At 34.3% G+C, this 21523-nt stretch overlaps 1 protein-coding gene across 1 annotated transcript in view; it reads left to right on the top strand.

Annotated features, from left to right (window-relative positions):
* Window positions 1-20961, top strand: part of LOC124354579 (RNA polymerase II subunit A C-terminal domain phosphatase) — a 42723-nt gene extending 21762 nt beyond the window's left edge. Inside the window, exons 5-8 of the mRNA XM_046805146.1 lie at window positions 1926-2122; window positions 7196-7953; window positions 13406-13808; window positions 19680-20961. Coding sequence (XP_046661102.1) covers window positions 1926-2122; window positions 7196-7953; window positions 13406-13808; window positions 19680-19906 — 1585 coding nt within the window. The 3' untranslated portion in view covers window positions 19907-20961. The remainder of the gene's footprint in view (window positions 1-1925; window positions 2123-7195; window positions 7954-13405; window positions 13809-19679) is intronic.
* Window positions 20962-21523: the final 562 nt, after the last annotated feature.

Below are 21523 nucleotides of genomic sequence, written 5' to 3'. Positions count from 1 at the left end.
ATTATGATCGTGTTTATGTAATGGGATTGTGGTGTGAATCATGGAGCATGGAAACTTAATTGATGATGACTTGCTTCTGAAGGATATAATTTATTGAAGATGCTATTGATATTTGTAGAGTTATTGAAGGCGTTTATTTTGTAAGTAACCTTTTTCGTTTTATGAAGGTAATCTTTTTTAATCTTTGTCTCTGTATCACTAGTTCACTCACTGTGTTATAGTACAAGGTAGGAGTACAATATGTGTCATGTAATAGCCTTCGCTGAGGTTTTGTGAAATTTTCAATTCTATAGCTCATTTTATTATCAAGATCATGCAGAAAAGGAATGTTTACATCCCCTTGGAAGGCAAAAGAAACATTTTGTCTGTCTAATGATTAATAAGTTTGTACAGATTTTTGTCATGTTTCATGTTTCAGATGAAATCTTTCTTGAAATATCTTGCCACATGGTATAATTTTTTTCATTAAGTTGGGTTTCATAACAATGTTAAAATAATAAAAGTGTACTTACCAAAAGATGATGCTGTATGTGGTGGAATACTTAGGCTACATGTGTTAATGTCATATTTTAAAATCACATATGATTGTAGTCAGTTTGCTTACAAATTTATTGATTCTGCTATCTTCTTATTCCTATCATTGTTAGACATAAATTAGTTTTAAAATGTTCGCTAATGCTCAGCCAAATCCTATGAAGTGACTTCATCGAATTCAGTGATATCTATACAGGGTGATTGATATTAATGGGTCAGCCATTTTGCTTGAAAACTACTAGATATAATAAAAAGTTAAATAAACACTTCCCTAGATATTTTATTATAAACAATTTTTAGTGGTTTAAAACTTTTATTTCAGTAATTTGTTCAAAATGTTGTTGTTGACAGTCCCATTTAAAAATTGTCCAATTCAATAAAATTTAAAAACCACTGAATACAAGAACAAGAACACAAGAATAAAAATGTCTTAAAATTGCATTTTATACTTGAAATCAACACTAAAAGTGATGTTTGTATTGAAAATGTTTGAGTTAACCGTCATTTTGGAAAATGACTGACATAACAAAAATTTTAAAACCATAATATTGCTTGTAATAAAATTCCCAGGGAAGTGTCTATTTAACTTACAATATCTCCTGTAGTTTTCAAGTGAAATGGCTGGAACACTTAAATCAATCACCCTGTATAGAAATGTAGCTTCATGTAAAATTTCAAGGCTATAGGTTAGACAAACAGACAAATAGACGGACATAAATGAAATTCAGCTCCTCGAGTGATAGGCTTTGCTAATGCTCAGCCATTCATCTGTTTTGTTAAAGAACCAGCTGAATAAAACAAACAAATCGTATTAATAAAGACAGAATGATTTGTTCTCTATTTAGTGAATCAAATAACTGCTTGAAATAGCTCTGACTGCTGCTGACGGATTATAGAGAAATACTGTGTACACTAAAATGTGGTACTCATGTAAAACTACTGCATTACAATATACACAAGTGAAGACATGTGCAGCTCTCTTTGAAGTCACTGGAAGTCACCTTCCTCTCCCAATTTATCAAACACAGATAAAATAAAATATACAAAACCCAATTAATATGTAGATTGGTTTTACTTCTTTGCTTGTTCCCAAATAATGTTTAAAGTGATAAAAAAATGTTATTTACTCTATCACGAATCATATATACATGTACATACAAATCAGATATTCAGCAATGCAATTCCTTTATAGGACTATAAATATATTATTCTTAAAGGTACACAACTTTTGTAATTCTTGCAAAAGTATAGTGGGTCACATGATGCAACTTATAACAATCAAGCGCATTTATATTGAGTTAATTTGTGTGAGCTTTTGACATTCAAAGGGTTAAGAGAAGTTTATTCTTAAAATAAAATAATCTGTAGGTCTGTTTTTTTTATGTTGGTAGGGCCTTATTTCCTTGTGGAGATGAGATGGTTTGTATAATAGATGACAGAGAAGATGTCTGGAACTTTGCTCCGAACCTGATACACGTTAAGCCCTACCACTTCTTCCAGCACACAGGAGACATTAACGCCCCACCCGGCCTTGCCAAGGATGAAAACGATGAGAAAGAAGGTTTTGATTTCTCACAGTTTGCTCAAGGTGGGTTTCATAATTCCATTAAGAATGTAATGAATCTGTTGAAATAACATTAATGTATTATTCTTGATTTTACTCAAGATATACTGCACATATTTTAACCAAATATGTGCAGCAAAAAAACCTTAGTAAGTAACAACCTGTGTCAGCCTGAGTTATTTATAGTGGCAGACAGTGCGGCACAGCTGAGCTGTGCGGCAACTTTTAGATTGATTAGGATCAAGTCCTGGTGTAGCAGTTAAAGAATGTCATTGTAGTATTATGTATCAGTTTTAAATGGATTCATTTTTAGTTTTAGATTCATATTTTATGAGGTTTGCAAATGTTTTTGGCTTTACACATTTTATATTTTTACTAAAATTATTTTTATTTCCTTTTTTACCTTGTTATAAGTTACAAAATGCAAATCTAAGTTAAAATCGAAAAATAAATTATTATCAGAAGAGACCAATTAAGTATCAGAGCTGGTACAATCCAAATGCAGGTTTTTGATAGTGTTTTGTTCTACAATATCATTAAGAAAATCAAATTAGGTTATTGTCAGTAGTAATACTGGATTAATTTTACGAACCTAGATGAGGTTCTTCATTGTCAGAAAGTAAAACTGGTTGTAAATAGTAATAAGAACAAATACACTTATCACCTTAGTATTAGTATTTCTATTTCAGTGACCAGATCCGCATTTAAGCACGTGCTGTTCTGTGCTCACGCACAGGGGAGGGAGAGGTGGCAAAATTTAATAATAATTAATTCATATTTATTATAAAATATTTTCAAAGCATAAACATAACTAATATGTAATGTTATATTACTCATGAATCATGCTATAAGTTAGTCTGGATGATGGCAGCGCACTATAATGTACATACATTTTTTAATTTATCAACACATACTGTTCTAGAGGGAATCTGCTACCACGCTGCCTACCGTTCTACTATTCCCAGATAAAAAAAGTAATCACATTACCCAAATTTGAATATAACCACGATCTAATTAGTATTAGAGTAACATTTAAGAATAGCTTGTTTATTTTTTTCTATTATGCGTAACGAAACATACTATCTGGTTGAGACCAGTTTTTTATAAAAGATAGATTTATAATTTGTTTTAGTATTTAATTTTAGAATGTTATATGAATAAAAGTTGTTATCAAATTACCATCTTAACTTTTATTCTTGGCTGGGTGGTTAAAAAAAAACTCGGGATTGGTGATGCTACTGAGCTTTTAAAGTTATTATCTTTGGTGTGTAATTTTGTAAACTACTATTCAAAACTTTAGTTTTAATACTGGTTTTATTGAATAAATTTTGTTAATTTATTGGTGCCTATGCATGCTAACCGCCAGACTGCCGAGGGCGATGTTGCCATAATTGTGTGCGACCCACTTGTGCCCTGGACTGCATTACTCGTGGAAACTTTGGACCTACAGCAGTATTTAATTGCTTGTTATGAAGCATTTTTCAAATATTTATCAGAATGTGCTTCATGAACTCACTAACTGAGTAAAAACCACAAGACATCAAGTAGTGTTTTAATGGGGTTTTAAATTTTTTTGAATTGGTTTCTAAATTTAGAGTTTCAGAGAGATTGTTAATGAGTTTGATCCCAGCTTGAGAAGGGAGGCGTTCAAACGCTGCTGTTCTATGCTGTCTGGTTCGAAAGCGCTTGTCTCATATCTTTGTATATCACTGCCCTGTGTCTATATACACATCGTTAGTAAAATAGTCTTTAAAATATACAAGCTGGGTATATTTTCCCATATGAGGCTGACACGTGGATATTATTCACATAAATCAATAAAAGGACAGGACCCAAGATAGATCCCTGTGGGACTCCTTGGGATACTATAATACTACTTGATACTGCATTCTGGACCTGAATATATTGACTTCTGCTGCTGAAGTATGAGTGGAGCCATTGATGTGCTATCACCTGTACACCACAGCCTTCCAGCTTGTGTAGCAGTAACCATGATTAACAGTATCAAATGCTTTTAAGAGATCAAGAAAGAGACTGTGTCCTTTGATTAGTCTGAAAGCATTCTACAATCTACAAGTTGTGTGATTGCTTTAACAGTTGATTTTCTTGATCTGAAACAAAATTGTTGATCAGACAAAACTTTTTGTTTTTGAAAAAATTAAGAAGTTGGTCCAGGAACAGTTTTTCAAAAATTTTACCAGAAGCAGCTAAAATTGAAATTGGTTGATAGTTACCAGCTATCTTTGGATCACCTCTTTTTGAAATGGGCACCACTTTTTCCAATTGGAATGTGGATGGAAAGGTGCCAGTTTCGAAAGAAACTTGTATGATTTTTGTCAATAGACTTAAAATGTGTTGATAACATTGTTTTATAAGTCAAATTGATATACCATTTATGTCATTGGAAGTTATAGCTGAAATAATTCGTACAATACGTTCCATTTTGTTCTTACATACAGAGCCATATTTTGGCCTTTTTTATACTCATTTGAATTATGGAATAAGACTATGGGGTAATTCAAGTTCTGAAAAATAAGTCTTTCTATGGCAGAAAAATGCAGTAAGAATTATAGCTGGACTTGGTTATAATGATTCCTGTCGGGCCTGTTTCACAAACTTGAATATTATGACCCTTGCTCCTCTATATATTTATAACAATTTAATTCATATTAGAGAAAATATAAATACATTTGACAGTCAGAGTTCAATAAATGAATATGACACTAGGTATAAGTCTAACTTGGTCTTGCCTAGAATAAGACTTAAAAAAAGCCATAAGAGCTTTAGCTACCAACAGTTTAAAATGTTTAACAAGTTACCAATGTTAGTTAGGAATCAGTCTATTAATAAGTTCAAAATTACTATTTCTAAGTGGCTTATTTCTAAAGCCTTTTACACTACTGATGAATTTTTAAATTCTGATTGTTTAGATATTTTAACCTAGTTTTAGTACTTTTATGTACCAATGACGAAATCTATTGTAATAGAGATATTATTTAATGGTGAATAAAATCTGATTCTGATTTTAGCCCAGAATCATAGATGAAGCAGGGGTATGTGTGGCGATTGCTTCCAGTTGCAATTTATAGTCAGCATTAAAAAAACTAGGTACTGAGGAGAAAAATTGCAAAGCTATTACTTTTGGATCAATTAATTTTTTCCATCAGAATCAAACTGAATGGATTTAAAAAATGCTTTATTTGTTGAATTTTTTGTAATCTTCCAGGCTTTTTTAGAAAAGTGTGATTACTATTTTTATCTATTGTTTATTTCATATGATTTTGCATCAGTTACTACTTTTTCATAATTTTGTTGTAATTTCTATAGAAAGCTTTGAATTTATAATCATTAGTGTTCCTGAATGTTTCGTTATAGAATTTTAGTTTACTTCTTGAACTCAGAATTTCAGGTATTATCCAAGAATTCTTCTTAATTTTATTTTTTGTTTTTATTTTTTAAGGGAACAGTAAACATTTAAGAGGAACATGAAACAACTGTTGATGGAGTTGAATATTGTGTTCACAGAAGTAAAGAGTTTAAGAAAAACCAATTTTCATTTTCCAGACATTTATTTAAAATATTTATACTATGGAGGTGGACAGTTTTGTTTAAAACAATGTTGTGAGATTATTGGCTCACTGAACATCCATGGATCACATCCTCCTGTGCGTATTGGTTGGATATAGCAGTGTTCAGCACTGACACAGAACTATTGAGTACGTTTTGAGTACAACATTATCAATGGCAGGCAGTACTCGATGTTGCTGTTACACGAGTCGGTAAGCTCACAAACTAGCTGAAACTAAAAGATTTGAGCAAATCTCTAAGTTGTTGAGTTTGCTTATCATTCATGTTTAAAACATTAATATTGATGTCCCCCATTAGAACAAAATATTTAAAATTGTGAAGGAGATAGTTTAAGCTGCTCAAGCCTCTCAAAAAACACCAAATTGGCTATTTGGTGATTTTTACAAACCAACTACGACAATTCTCCCGAGAGAACTCACACAGACTTCAACTCAAGCCATCTCAAAATCTAATTCCTCAGTGTCTCAAACTTAATTCGGTTTTGAATCAAAACTGTTCATTCATCCCCCTTGTAAAATAGATGCTGAAAAGATTGTTCCAGATCAGAGTTTATTTTGAAAAATGTAATGGTTTTGTTTGTAAAACTATGAAGATGTCTGGTTTTAGCTATTCACATAGAAGAGCAAGTTCATCTAACTTATTTGTTGCAGTTTTTTTGAGTATTTTGGTAGACGCTTAATGTAGAATTTGTTGCTGAAGTTTTGTGTCTGTGTTTTATTTTTTGGAAGAGGTTTAAGTTTTGTGTTGTAATTAAGAAGAACCTTTGTCCCTTAAACATCATCTATACAAGTATTTTTGTCAAGTCTTGTTATAATTGATAGACAGGCACTGGTTCTCTGCTGTGACTGTCTCTTTCTTGATGTAACTGCAGCAGATTCTTTTTTCCACCCCCAAATCATGCTGCCCTGTGTGTAGGCACAGAACAGCACATGCTTAAATACGGATCTGGTCACTGAAATAGAAATACTAATACTAAGGTGATAAGTGCATTTGTAAGCACAGAACAGCACATGCTAAAATTCAGATCTGGTCACTGAAATACAAATACTAGGTGATAAGTGCATTTGTAAGCACAGAACAACACTGCTTAAATACAGATCTGGTCACTGAAATACAAATACTATACTAAGGTGATAAGTGCATTTGTAAGCACAGAACAGCACATGCTAAAATTCAGATCTGGTCACTGAAATACAAATACTATACTAAGGTGATAAGTGCATTTGTAAGCACAGAACAACACATGCTTAAATACAGATTTGGTCACTGAAATAGAAATACTAATACTAAGGTGATAAGTGCATTTGTTCTTATTACTATTTACAACCAGTTTTACTTTCTAACGGTGAAGAACTTTATATAGATCTGTAAAATTATTCCAGTATGCCTACTGATAATAATTAGTACTGTATTAAAATTAATATTGAACATTTTTTTTTTCGATATCTTAAAGTTTCTTACAATTGAACAACTTAAGAGTAAATTTACTTAGTATAATTTGTTTTACAGGTACGTCGATTAGGCCTAAGGAGCCAGACCCTGATAAAGAGAAAATAAAGAAAAAGAAAAAAGAAGACTCCAGTGAAAGTGAATTGGAAGAAGGAGAATTGGCTTCGAAAAGTGGAAGTCAAAATCAAGCTGCTGAAAAAACCAATAAAGTACAGGAAGTGGAAATAAAATCACCTGAATTGAAATCTGGAGTTGATGTATCAGTAAATGGGAATACAGTAAGTACTTGTAGTGTTGCTGAGGAAGATTCTGCAATGGCTATGGATGACAACAAGGAAAATGCTGGTGAAGAAAACAGTGTAAAAAATGAAAAGGATAAAGATGCGGATAAAGAAGAAAGTGAAAATAAACCGACAATATCAAGCAGTGAAGAAAAAGAAAATCAGGCGAAGGGAGGTAAAAATGGTGAAATAAAATTGGTAGAACAAGCGAAACTAGTGAATGACGTGATTGAAATTGAAGAGTCCGATGACTATCTCATGTACTTGGAGGAGATTCTTAGCAAAATTCACAGTTTCTTTTATGACATCCATGACGGCAAACGTGATGGAGATAGAGACATGAAGAAAGTGATTCCAGCAGTGAGGGGTGAAGTATTGGCTGGTACCAAACTGGTATTTAGTGGTTTAGTGCCCACAAACCAGAGCTTGGAGCAAAGTAGAGCATACAACATAGCCCGTAGTCTGGGAGCTGAGGTTTCTAAGGACTTAACAAAGGACTGCACTCACCTTGTAGCGGTTCGTACTGGGACTGCTAAGGTATGTAAGATATATTATTATGTTATGTATATTTTATGTAAAGTGGTCTAATGCCGACAAACCAGAGCCTAGAGCAGAGTAGAGTGTACAACATAGCATGTAGTCTGGGAGCTGAGATGTCTAAGGATCTGACAAACTAAAGCCCTCACCTTTTAGCTATTTGTACTGGAACTACTAAAGTATCAGTCACTCAATCTTTATTTACATTTTATTAAGGAAATGTAGTGATATCCATTACATAATATGTTATAATACAATGTTATTGTATCAAAACAATTATTCAGATTATTCTCTGTCAAGTGTGTAGAATGCTTTAACATGTTAGCTGCCACGCCGACCCGATCGGGTCGGCACAGTTTGTCGCGGCAGAAACATCGGCCGACCCGATCGGGTCGGTGGCGGGATTTTACAGGACTTTAGTAAATCGATCTGTGACGTTTATCAGTGGTCGTTAGCGACTATTTTAAGAGTCATACTATAAGAAAACAATAGTATAAATGTTATAGAATATTAGTTTTGTAAATAAAAAATTTGTATTCTACATAAATACTGTCGGATAATAGACGATATTTTGCCAACCGATCGGGTCAGCACATTTAATCTTTTAGGTTGTACACTGTTATTTTGCTGAAATATCAATAAAATTTGAACCCAATTGTAATATTTTTTGCGGAACATAATAAATATAAAACTGTATATGTGTCAGAATATTTTTTTAATGTTACATGTTATACGTTAAAAGCTACTTTCACAAAGATCCTTCCTATTTATGTAAGTTCTTAAAACACTCTTTACAAAGAAATGGTTTTGCAGGACATTTTTCACAAAATGTAGTAATCTTCTTGAGATTCTTGGTTGCTTTTCGGTCTCCAGTTCGTGAAGCTCTGGCATAACAAACTTTGCAGTTTTTCCGGGCTCTCCTCTTGTTCTTCCCCTCGCCTACAAATATTACTGTTTCGGATAAGTGGTGATGTCCAACTTGTTTGACTGGCTCGAGTTGTCCATTTTGCAACCCTAGAAGTGCATACACAATTTTCTCCCTGAAGGTCGTAATGGAGTAGAGATGTTTGTTTTTACTTTGAGAGTTGACCCCCACAGCATCCTTGTAGGCGAGCCAGGCATTGACGACCGCTGTACCCAGCAGGAACTCTTCTGCGACTTTATGATACCATCGCATAGATTTTCTGATGGCTGTGCTATACGATGACATCTGGTCAGAAACATCAATTCCCATCTTCGCCTTGTTGTATTCGACGACCACAAGAGGTTTGAGAATGGGTTCGCCCTGTCTGGTTTTTTTCCCAGTGTCAACATAATCAACAGGATGTTTGGTCGACGTCATTTTCACCTCTCTTTTATCAAACCATTTGGTGTAAACAATACCACTTGGGTGTTCAAGACAGCTCATTTGACCCTTCTTCAGATTCAACTGGTCATCAGAATTACCAGGAATGGTTTTTTTGTGAGGGAACCAGGACCTGTTGCTGATTACACTTCCGACGAGGTGAGTGTTCCTTGCTAAAAGCATGTGGGCAAGATCGACAGAGGTGTAAAAATTATCGACATACAGGGTATGCCCTTTATCTAGATAATCTCTCATGAGATCCATGACCACTGATGCCGCTAATGTCAGGTTATCTTCAGTTCCTGTCCCGGCGCCCATATAAACTTTCATCTTGTATGTGTAGCCTTGTACAACTTTCATCTTGTAAGTAGTGTCACATATTTTGAATACCTTAATCCCGTACTTGTGGGTTAATTTATTGGGTAGGTACTGGCGAAAAAGAAGTCTTCCTCTGAACGGGATCATGCTTTCGTCAATCACTACATCTTCACCGGGAGTTTTCTTCATCTTGAAAGAGTCGTTTAGACGATCAATAAGTGGAGATATTTTACCTATACAAGGAACCACCAGAGAGTGCAGTTGGCGGCGACCAATAGAATGGACTGGCCTGCGCGACGTTGCCACACAACTGCCGCTGCCGCCCGGCACGGCTGGCGCATTGTGGCTGATAAACTGCTGCGCGCTATCACAACTAACACTGATACTGAACATTTAAAACTTATCAGTATAATTGAAAAACAATATTTAAAATGCGTTGACAGTTTGCTATATTATATTTAAATTACTTGTATAGTTTATTAATGTTATTACAAACTAACTATCGATTAAAACAAACAAATCGTCCCGTCAGTTAGTCAGAGTAAAGTACTTGCTTATTTCCATACGATACAACAATCTTTTCAGTGATTTTAAACGATTACTAAACACACACAAACTTAGTATACATGTTGCTTATATTGGACACTGCATGACGTGTTGCTTGATTAAAAATAATTTAAAAAATTTAACAATACAATCAATTTTAAAATGATCGAACAATTATATTTTTAAATTATGAAATAACCAAATTTTTCACTAAATAACTTTTAGGGCCTACTATTTTAAAACTTACTTTAGAATTTTATAAGAAAGTGCATTCATATTATAAAAAATACTTGTGCTGAATGATTTTTCCACTATGGCCAATTTAAATATTTAAATCACCCACGTGTGAAAACAATTTTACATAACACAGATTCAAGACTATTAATAGGCAGGTTGGAAAAATGCTTTCAAATGGTTATAAATTTATGAGAACCGAAGTGCGTAACAAAACCGTTGCGGCAACAATTCCCACCGTTATGTACTGAATAAGTATATTTATGGAAAAGAACATAATATGTTCTTTATGAATATATTATACATTTTAAATAAATATGAAATATATTATATTTCAGTTGTATTTGATAACTTTCTTACCAAATTGAAAATCCATTTAACATAACATGATTATACTATGCAAACATGTAATGCCTTATTATATATCAGTGATAATGGCATTATCTAACTGTTAAATACGGGAAATTAACGTTTTTTTGCGGTATTTTTTATGTTTTCTTTTTAATTTATATTTCGGCTAAAGATTTTAATCCTACGATCTTCGTATATGAGTAATATAATACAATAATTTATTTCAATCCATTTAACTCAACATGGAAATAAGCTACAGAAATGTACTTTTTTTTAAAATGACCTTAAAATTACATTTTGTAATACGTAGTTAATTAATTCAAGACAGCTCTAACATTTCTTTCGAGCGTAACGGTTAAGTATTTTAAGAACGCTGGACTCGCGCGGCTTGTGGTTACAGCGGGGAACAAGTTTGGCAACGTCGCTCAGTTCTCGTTGGCCGCTCCAAGGTCACGGGCAAAATAGGCTCCTCCCTCAACTGCACTCTCTTGTGGTTTTTTGTATAGACGGTCATCTTGTCTTATGTTCAAGTTATCATTAGAATGCCAGAATCTTAAAAGCAATTGAAAGCGGTTTCTGCTCATTACTTTACCAGCAACAGAATTATTATACAGCAAGTTTTTCGACCAGTAGTCAGTCAGCCGTGGCATTGGCACTAGCCCCATCCATAATAAAAGGCCAAGAAATTTTTTCATTTCATTCGGATTAGTAGGCCGCCACTTGCGGAGTCTGCTACTACGATTCAATCTCAGTGTACTTAACACCTGAGCAGCATTCCGATTAGTTTCGTCTACCATCATTTGTATCAGATCATCAGATAAGTATTCATAAAAATATTATTCTGGTTTCGCATTTTGGGGCAGGCCAAAAGCAAAGTTTGATGTTTCGTCAAAAACAATGTGTTTCTGTTTACCTTCAAACAGCTGCCATTTTTCAAGTTCATCTTTTGTCATTTGCAACCTTTCCTTCTTTGTTTTCAAACTTTTAAATTTTTCTCCTAAATTAACAGTGAAATCTTCTCTATCTATACCTTCAATATTTACAACTTCTCTTTCGACATTTTCAATATTTACATTTTCACTTTCACTCGATACAATTACATCTTCAATAACAGAATCAATAATTTCATCTGAACAATCCATACTCTCTATAATACCAACTTCATTGTCATCGGATTCACTGCCTGGCACTGAGTCATCACTAGGGAGGAAGTCGGGGTCTTTGTCCGTATCATCCATCTCACTATTTACATTACTGCCCCAACCATCATCACTTACACCATCCATATTTGGGTCAAATTCACTTAATATGTATTCACAAATTCGATTGCTCGTAATATGTCATCACTGTCTAGATCGTCACTCATGATTAACTAATCAAACTTCAGCAGAAAGAATAACAGCTCGAAGTAGACTGCGAAAAAGCGCCAAACTGACAATAGAAACAAGAAAACAAACTCACGTTTGGCTAAAAGGCGCGAAACAGCTGGCGGGATACTCGAGAGTCGTTGCGTAAGAATAGTTGACGTGCTACCAACCTCTCAAACGAAATATACGCCAGTATACACGGGCGACCGATTGGGTCGGCAAGTTTGTTTTTCAATCAATATTCGTTAAAAAATATTGATGCCGACCCGATCGGTCCAGAATTTTAAACGATTTATTTTAACAGTTTTAAAGTATATTTTATTGTCATAGTGTATAATGAACACAACTAAAGTAAAAATATCTAAAAATAACTAACAGTTAAATTTGGCATTACGCCGAAAATTTGAAAATATGCCGCCGGCAGCTAACGTGTTAACAGATTACATGGGGTGATCTATTAGCCTGGTCTTCTGGAGTTAAGATAATTCCTGTTAGTGCTCTGGTGTCATCCAGCAGAAGTTTATGAAGTTTTCACCTGATGTAGGTTGTTTTCTTTTCAAATACTGTAATGCTGTTCCATATATTGGAAGAGGGATTCTTGATATTTCTTTTATAACATGTTATTTTTTTATGGAGGTCAAATAAGGGAGAGATTTTTTAATTTAAAGTGAAACTTTTTTAGTTTAAATAACATGTTAAGGATTTCATTTGTGTTACATACAACCTCCCTCCCTATCTGAAACTCTATGGTTATTTACAATCTAAGTCTTTATAATATGACATTGCTATAATAGTCACCCATTTGTCTAACTAATCAGCACTCTACTCTTGCCCTATACCATGTTTAAGTGTATCCAAACAATCACTTATATTATTCATTTGGATTTACTATTTAAAGTATTAAGTTGATTTAGTAAATCTGAAGTGATAGTAAATCTCAATATGTAAAATTACTTACTTCATTTTTTGTTCATAGTTGAAATTATGACAAAATTTTATTCATGCCAGATTACAATGCTCAAGTTAAAAATATGTTTTATAAACTGTAAAATAAAATGCACTACTATAGGTTAGTGATTAAATAGGTAAAAAGCTAAAAGGTATTCCAATCAGGCCGTAAGAGAGAGAGCTTCAAATCTATAAGAAATGTTTCAAGAAAGGATAGGATAACATATTACCTTCTGTTGTTAATAAAGCTTCATGATATGCCATTAAAACATTTTCTATTAGAATAATAGGTTAACCTTACATTGTATTTTGTAAGGTTAATTGAAATATTGTACTTTGATAGGTGAATGCGGCACGGCGTATGAAAGATGTCAGGTTAGTGACGCCTGACTGGCTATGGACATGCGCAGAACGCTGGGAACGTGTAGAGGAGATGTTATTTCCTGTTGGTTGTGAGAAGACGGGGTCCCGTCATCCCCCACCACACTGTACCAGTCCACCTCATGGTACACCTGCACCCCGCCTGCGCTCCCCTTCTGGCAGATTTATGGACACCATCAACCCATTGATGACCTTCAGTTCAGAGGACATTGCCGACATGGATGCAGAAGTGGAGGATATGTGCAATGATGAATCAGACGACAGTGATGTGGAGGAGAAGCTGACAACATTAAAGAAGAAACGACGGAAATCTCCTGAAGGTTTTGGTGGGGAGTCAAGTTCTAGCTCAGCTGATTCTTTAGCAGGTGATGTATGCAAAACCCTAGTATTTTTTCTTAATTCTTTGAAATTCTGGGTTCACTATTAATTTTTGAGTTATTTAATAATTTGACTTCGTCAGTATTTCTAAGATACTCAACTGAAACAAGTAAATTTCTTTAATTACTTTTAGTAAGAACCATTTGATTTGACATACTATTTTAATGATAGTTATGTAAAAGTTAAAATATCAATATATTTCATGTTTTGTACAACGGTAACTACATGCATCAGTTGTTTTGAACTGTCCGTAGTTAATCTCATGAGACAACTGACATTAGTTCAGTTTAGTTGGTCATGCTAGTTTTAGGGGAAACAATGATAACTGTTATTACAGTTAAGTGAGTTGAATAATAAAGTTATTATAAAACTGAACCAAGTAAATGTAGTTGGGCAATTCCACTAAAAGTAAAATAATCTGTTTAGTATGAATAAGGTGTTAATGAAATTAGAATGTATACAGATATTTTCCTAGTGTACAATATCATAACAAATATAAATTTAAAAATAAATGAATACATAAAATTACAATGGTTAACAATATTTAAAAATCTGAATTAAAATACTTTAAAATCAAAGTTTAAAACGAAAGCGTGAGTAAGATACAGTTCTGTTTTACATTCTAACCTGAATGTAACAAGGAAGGATTTGTGACTGTGTAACAAGTGTCCACTTTTATTTTGTGTAGAAAAGGGCAACTGATAGACAAGAATTTACGCTTTGTCTAATACGTGAGTTGATAGCTTAGTGACGGCTGCGTCTTCGGTCTAGTGGGCCACAATTCGAAACCTGGCGGGTGGAGTAATATTTTTGCGTCTTGTCAACTACAAGAACATTTTATTGTACTATCAAATAATTATTATTAATTATTGATTTATCACTCTTGTAGTTGAAGTTTTTGTTGGAATAAATTATTCTTCAGAGTTTTAGACTTATAATTTATTTATTTATTACGTATTTATTTATTTGTGTTTGTGTATAAATATTTTTATTTATTGGAACTTATTTACTTATCCAATACATTACTTTTTGTTCCTCTCACCTAGTCTTGATCGCTTGAATTTATTTTTTTATTTTTTCTGTTCCTTTTTTAATGAATGTTTGACTGTTATTTTAATTGTAAGCTAACTTTACAATTAGATTATGTTAGTTGGTAGTTTCAGGATTTGTTAAAAATTGACAAAAGAATGCCTCTTACTAGATCTAGTGAACTTTTAAATGTCCTGGAAAGTTTGTATTTTATAGACCAAAATGTAATAGATCTGGCAGCCAAACTCTATAATTCTCCTGTGATGAGTACACTGAATGTACTCTGTAAAGATAACAGGGATCTTAAGAAAGAGGTTGAATCACTTAATGATAATCTCATGTCAGCTCACTTTGACAACAACTACAAGGGATAGACTCTGGAGTCTTGTGAACTGGAGGATCAGTACGAGAGTGAGATTCGAAGGCTCAATACCCAGCTGACACAGTGCCGGGAGGAGAGTGCACGTCTACTTCAGGCTCCCTGCAGCGATGTTGACACTGGCAGACTCATTGCTGTGAGCCAAGACAAGATTGCTGTACTGACTGTGGAGCGTCTTGGCCTTTTGATAACAATCAAGGTACTAGAGGCTGATGTAAAGTATTTACATGCTGAGGTGAGACGGATTGAGACCAGAATAAGGCAGAGGTGAAACTCAGCACCTGATGACCTGCTTGCTGAGCTAATTGCTGCTGAAATGACTGCTGCTAGCCCCACTACTCCATCACGACAATATCCCCTCACCCCACCAACACGTGACACGAACACCACAACCCTGTCACCCCTCTGACAGTCGGCATGGGGTGTTTAAAGACATCTTATTGACCAACGATTCTCACCTTAGATATGCCCCAAAGAGTGTGTGAACCGTGGTACGTACCTCGGTCCAGGAAGGAGAATAAGTGACATTAAAAATAGAGTTTTGAGCTATATAGATGTAAGACTCTCTATTATTTGTATACATGTAGGCTGTATCAATTTAATATGTATATATATATATATATGTATGTATATATACTTGGGTTGTATATATATATATATATATTTGTTTAAATATAACAGCTTTCACAGTCAATACATTTAATTTTTTATACTTCAGATTATTTGTATTATTTCTTGTTTGGTAACTGATGTTTTAAAATTTAAACAACTATTTATTATATATATATATATAAATAAAATTGGGACGGATGATGAGACGTATGATGATCCCACGTACTGCCGGATGCCCGTCACGTGCTCCACGTAAATGTCCCGGCTCCATTTGATGGCCTCGGAGACGCAGCGCCTGGCCAGGGCAGCACCCCTGCGGCGGTCAACTCCTAGGCGGCTGAGGGTGGTCCAGTTGGCGGAATCCCAGGTGCCTAGGGACCCCACCACGAAGGCGTCTACGGTTGTCCGGTATCCCCCAGCCGAGAGCAGTCGCGCCACAGGAGCGTACTTCTCCATCTTCTTCTCCCTGGCCGTCGTCACCGACTGCCAACCGTCTTCATAGGGCACCGTGACGTCGACTACACGTACAATCTTGTTTCTCCGGTCGATCGTCACGATGTCCGGTCGGCAGCTGGCCACCTCCTCCGGGACCTCCACGTCTGGTACCAGCTCCTGGAACGGCACCCTCTTGTCCAGACGAGTCTCCTCCTGAGGGTGCCCACGGATCTCCGATGTCAGAAGTTCCAGGATGGCGTCGTGTCGTCTTGTTATGACAGGCATCATAGGCAGGCAGTGACATAGCACGTGGGCAGTCGTCTCATCAAATCTTCCACATATATACTTGGGTTGTATAATTGCATAAATGCTCGCATATAAACATAATGTAGACTTTAAAGAAGAAATTCCTTTAATATTTTGGCATTTCCATTCTCAAAAAGGACTTGGTACATTTAAAAAATTTGGTCGAGCACTGGGTTTGTTTAACAGAGTTTAATATTATGAACTCCAATTATTATCCATTCAATTATTTAACACATGTTTATATTATCAGGTGACTTCTCTCAATATATATTAGTATAATAAATAGTCGATTAAAACCATAAAGAAACCATTAACTTTAACATTAACCTTTTTTAAAACATTTAACCCTTTAAGCGTCATGAAAAGTTAGACCTGATCTTTGATAAAGTTACAATTTTTTAAAATTTCCAATGTGTAAAGTTAAATTTATTTTCGTTTCTGTATGTCAAAATAGAGTTATTTAACGGTAAATAAAATTTGTTTAGCCCTTTTTGGATTTCCTAGGCTAATTGTTAACTTTTGAGAATATCGTAGAATAGCAGTGTAGTTGTCACTAATATTTTTATCATTTATTCATTAAGTATGGGAATGAAACACAGTTTTATAGATAAACATATACTATATTACAAACCAATAAAATTAGAAAAATACAAAAGTAGACAAAGAGTGTTTATTTGGTGGCGGGCTGTCACAACTGACATTCCGCGCGTCTCCCGCAAACCACTGTTATCGCTTGGACTTTGAACCTTCTTATCGCTCGGCAAACTGTAGGACAGCCTTGCGGGGCTTGAATTATGTTTCTTGCTTTCTGATAACATCCTTATGACCGTAAAAAAATATGAAAAAGTTTGGGGTTGGCCAAGTAATTGCTCAGAATTACCAAATCTTCAAATTCCGTATCGTCTGGATTCGCCATTCACACGAATAATGGTAAAAAACACTAAATAAATACTGGAAACTGCTGTATATAATATGAATAATTGACTTTAAAAAGAATAGGACACAACAGAAAATAAGCGATAACCGAAATACATATGCGTGTACCGGACGCTTCTCACTAACTAACTGGCTAGATGCCTTGACGGGAGCTCCCGTCAATGACTTTGTGAAAGGCGCGGGGCCACGCCCGCTAGACAGTGTTTGGCCAATTACAAGCAACTGCCACTCCCATTGTAACAGAATTCGAGGCAGGGCAACCCGTCTGTATGTCGCATGACTACTAGAACCATCTAGCAGCAAAATATTCAACTAACTTAGCAGTAAGAAAATAAAGAATGCAAAAAACGCGGATCCACGGCAATAACGTTTTGAGCTTGTAGTGGCCCTCCGCGGATCCGCGTCAATAACGCTGGAAAGGTTAATTGTTACACGTGCAACAATTCCATCTCAGTATACATTCCGCCATCTTCAGTATACATTAACCTGTAAATAAATATTAAATATACTCTTATGCACTGTCTAAACAGATGGTAAATTTTTATTACAAAGTTGTAATTTTGATTAGTATTCTTTATTTAATATTTTTTCTAAAATTGGGTTTGACTTATTTTTCATATTGCTATTTAGAATATTATGAGGATCTTTATTATAATTTAGTTAGATATGTAATTCTTCTTTTGTGTTTAATTTTTCTACTTTCCTTTCGATAAATAAAATGTCCATGTTCTTTCCAATATTTGTATAATTATAAATTATAGTCCGTTTCTAATAGATGTTCAGCAAAATTTGATTTGATTGTATACATGTTATTTATTTTCAAAGCTTTTATATGTTCTTTAAACCTTTTATTAAAATTTCTGACATTTGTTTAAATATAACAGCTTTCACAGTCAATACATTTAATTTTTTATACTTCAGATTATTTGTATTATGTCTTGTTTGGTAACTGATGTTTTAAAATTCAAACAACTATTTATTATACTAATATAAAGATATCTCTGTAATGTGGAGATAATAACATTTTATACATATTTTCACACACTACACTATGGCAATTTAGTATGAATTAAGGAAATCACTACGATATCCCAATAATTTCATACAATCTTACATTTTAATTAAGAACTGAAAATTTAATTATTTACAACTTGATAAAATATTTTTTGTAAACAATAACTTTCTACACCTAAACTTTCAAATTATAGCAATTACGGTCATTTACTGTTGTACATTTAACTAGACACATGGGCCCATGTGGTGCAACCGACACTATAATATAATTATAACAGACATTCCAGATTCTCAGCTCAACTGAAAGTGTGTCGGACCCAGTGGAAGCCTACTTAACCAATCAACGCACTGTCTAACAACAAGCCCATATTTGGTACTCATTGAGATCAAATGCACCGCCAGCAGATAATCCGTCACCTCACACTCAGGTTCTCCCTCAACTTTCAAATATTATTCATTGAAATAATTCCAATTAAATTGTTTAAATTTAATCTGTTTATAAATATTACAGATCGCAGAGACCTCTTTAAAATAATTATGTTTAATTAAGAAATTGAAAATTTTGTAACCTGACAACTACATTTATTACGGTGTAATATGTTAATATGTAAAGTCATATTTCTCAGTTTTCAGTTGGCATTTTAAAATGAAAAAAGATAATTAAATTTCATATGTACCAAGGGTTTGGCATGCCAAGACCTTTGAAATGACGTTCTGTAACGTTACATATGTTAACATTGAAACTCTGGAATAAATATCCAGATTCACAGGTTTTGTTTCACCCTGTTCTTAAAAGTTCATGAAAACATTTTTAAGGAGTTCCCTAGAGGTGATTTGTTAGTAAAACCCTTCACATTACTATTCTATTACAATCCATTATCTCACAATGAATGTGAGACACCTTTTATGAAACACTGTATAATCTTGCCTGAAAAATAAATCTGACTGTGAAATGATCCCTACATAGTGTTTTTGAACTCAGGAAAATATTCTGATATAAGGAATATCACTGATTGTATTTGTCCTCTTCTTTCATTGATATTTACAATATAGAACATATTACATATATAGAATAAAATCGCAATGTTGACATTCAGTACTTTACAAAATTGAACAAAATATGAGATGGTCATTTCTGTTGTTTTAGGGGACCACATCAAGGGATGGGGGAGAAAGCGGCCACGTGAGGATGGTGGAGGGGAGTCAGATAATGAATCACTGGGTGACAAGTTCCGTCGAGGTGGAGAGTTGCCAAGCGATGTGGAGATTAACGACGACAGTGTTGGCAGTGAAGAACCTCCTGACGAAATCAGTGATGGCGACTGGAATATGATGGGTGCAGCTCTGGAGCGGGAGTTCCTGGAGGGTGACTAGATTCCTGTCCTGGAATCTCTCCGTCTGTGATAGTCCCTCTGCCTCTTCCCTCTCATGTTTCACTTGCTCTGTAGCCTCTCTAAGTGTACCCCTCTATAGTGACACTTGAGATGAAAATTTAAGGTCAACTGTTGAACATAGTTCATTTGGATTTTTTTTATATGAAATTCATAGATAATATTAGGTATCTCCCATTTGATTCCAGAGTATAACAATTCCTTCTCTTTACAATGAATGTATAATTGAGGCATTCTACCCTTGGTTTGCCATTACCCATACTGAGGTTAACTACATACTTTGATGTTTTTATTTATTTCGCTATCTGCAATAAGATGCAGTTTCCTAGTTGTTATTTTTTTTAAATCTAAATATAAATTATATGGCAAGTTAGAATATAAATTTATCCTAGCCCTTTTTATTTAGTTAACTTCTAGAAAATGTTCTGAAAAATGTTCAGGTTAATTTTTAACAGGATGATTAGTTATAGGTGATTTAGTTTTTATTATAGTCAACTCAAACAAAACTGGTGGGTTGAGGTCAAGCTTTGAAACATGTCATTTGAATGTAAAATTGACTTCATTAACCTGAAACTTAATTTTTGATATTTCTGTTTTCAATTCATATTTAGTTGTATTTTATGTTGATTATTTTCTGTATTTACCAATTATTTAAATCAATTACATATGTTACTTATAACAAACATACACAAAATTAAAATGTATAACACAAAGTAAGGATAGTAAACATTTACATATAGTACTGTTATTACTGAATAAAATACAAGAATGCAGTACAATTAATTTTATATTTCATTTTGAATCTGTGCTGAATTTACTGTCTTCCAGCAATTCTATGGTCATGTTGGATAGCAACATCAAATTCCTTCGGTCACAAAGTCCTGTTCCTGTTCATCATTTATATACTTTATCCAATCATCAGCAGTTTAATTCTGCAATGCTTCCTTCATTAATATTTAAATCGCTTATCTTGAATATTTTGTTTGTGTTCGCTAATTCTCATTTACTTTAGTCCATATCAATTCAAGGGGATTGTACTGACAAAGATAAGATGACAATTGGTAACTTCATATCCCATCCGTGATGCTACAATATATATCTTTTTTATCTACCTTAATGAAATCCAACAGCTCAGTTAACAAGAGATCTGGTTTGTGAGGAATGTGTTTACCTTAACATGTCCGTTATGGAGATATTGCTGGTGTGTCTTAGGACCTCCGAGCACAATATGCATGTTGCTCTAGTCCTGTAGATATTTTGCACATGTATCGGTTAGATGTTCCCACAGTGTGGAGTAAACCTTCTGAAACAATATGCATGAACTGTCAGTGTGTCCCATTGTCTAGCAATATAACACTCCTCAGTGTGGCTCAGTCTCTGGTGGTAAATGATTTGGTTTTGTTACATGTTGCTTTGGGTCTGTAGGTATTTCAAACGCGTGTCGGTTTGCTGTTCCCATAGTGCAGAGTGGACCTCCTGTGATTCGTGTGAAATGTTCTAATTATCTGCATCTGGTTTTATGCATTATTTCGTATGTTACACATACTGGGTTTACAGGGGATTTAATCCACTTCTACGTTTGCACAGCCAGTTTTAGGCA

Source organism: Homalodisca vitripennis, chromosome 2 (genome assembly GCF_021130785.1).
Source record: "Homalodisca vitripennis isolate AUS2020 chromosome 2, UT_GWSS_2.1, whole genome shotgun sequence".
Lineage (NCBI taxonomy): Eukaryota > Metazoa > Arthropoda > Insecta > Hemiptera > Cicadellidae > Homalodisca > Homalodisca vitripennis.
Note: the sequence above shows the minus strand (reverse complement) of the source record. Positions and strands in the feature narration are given on the sequence as shown.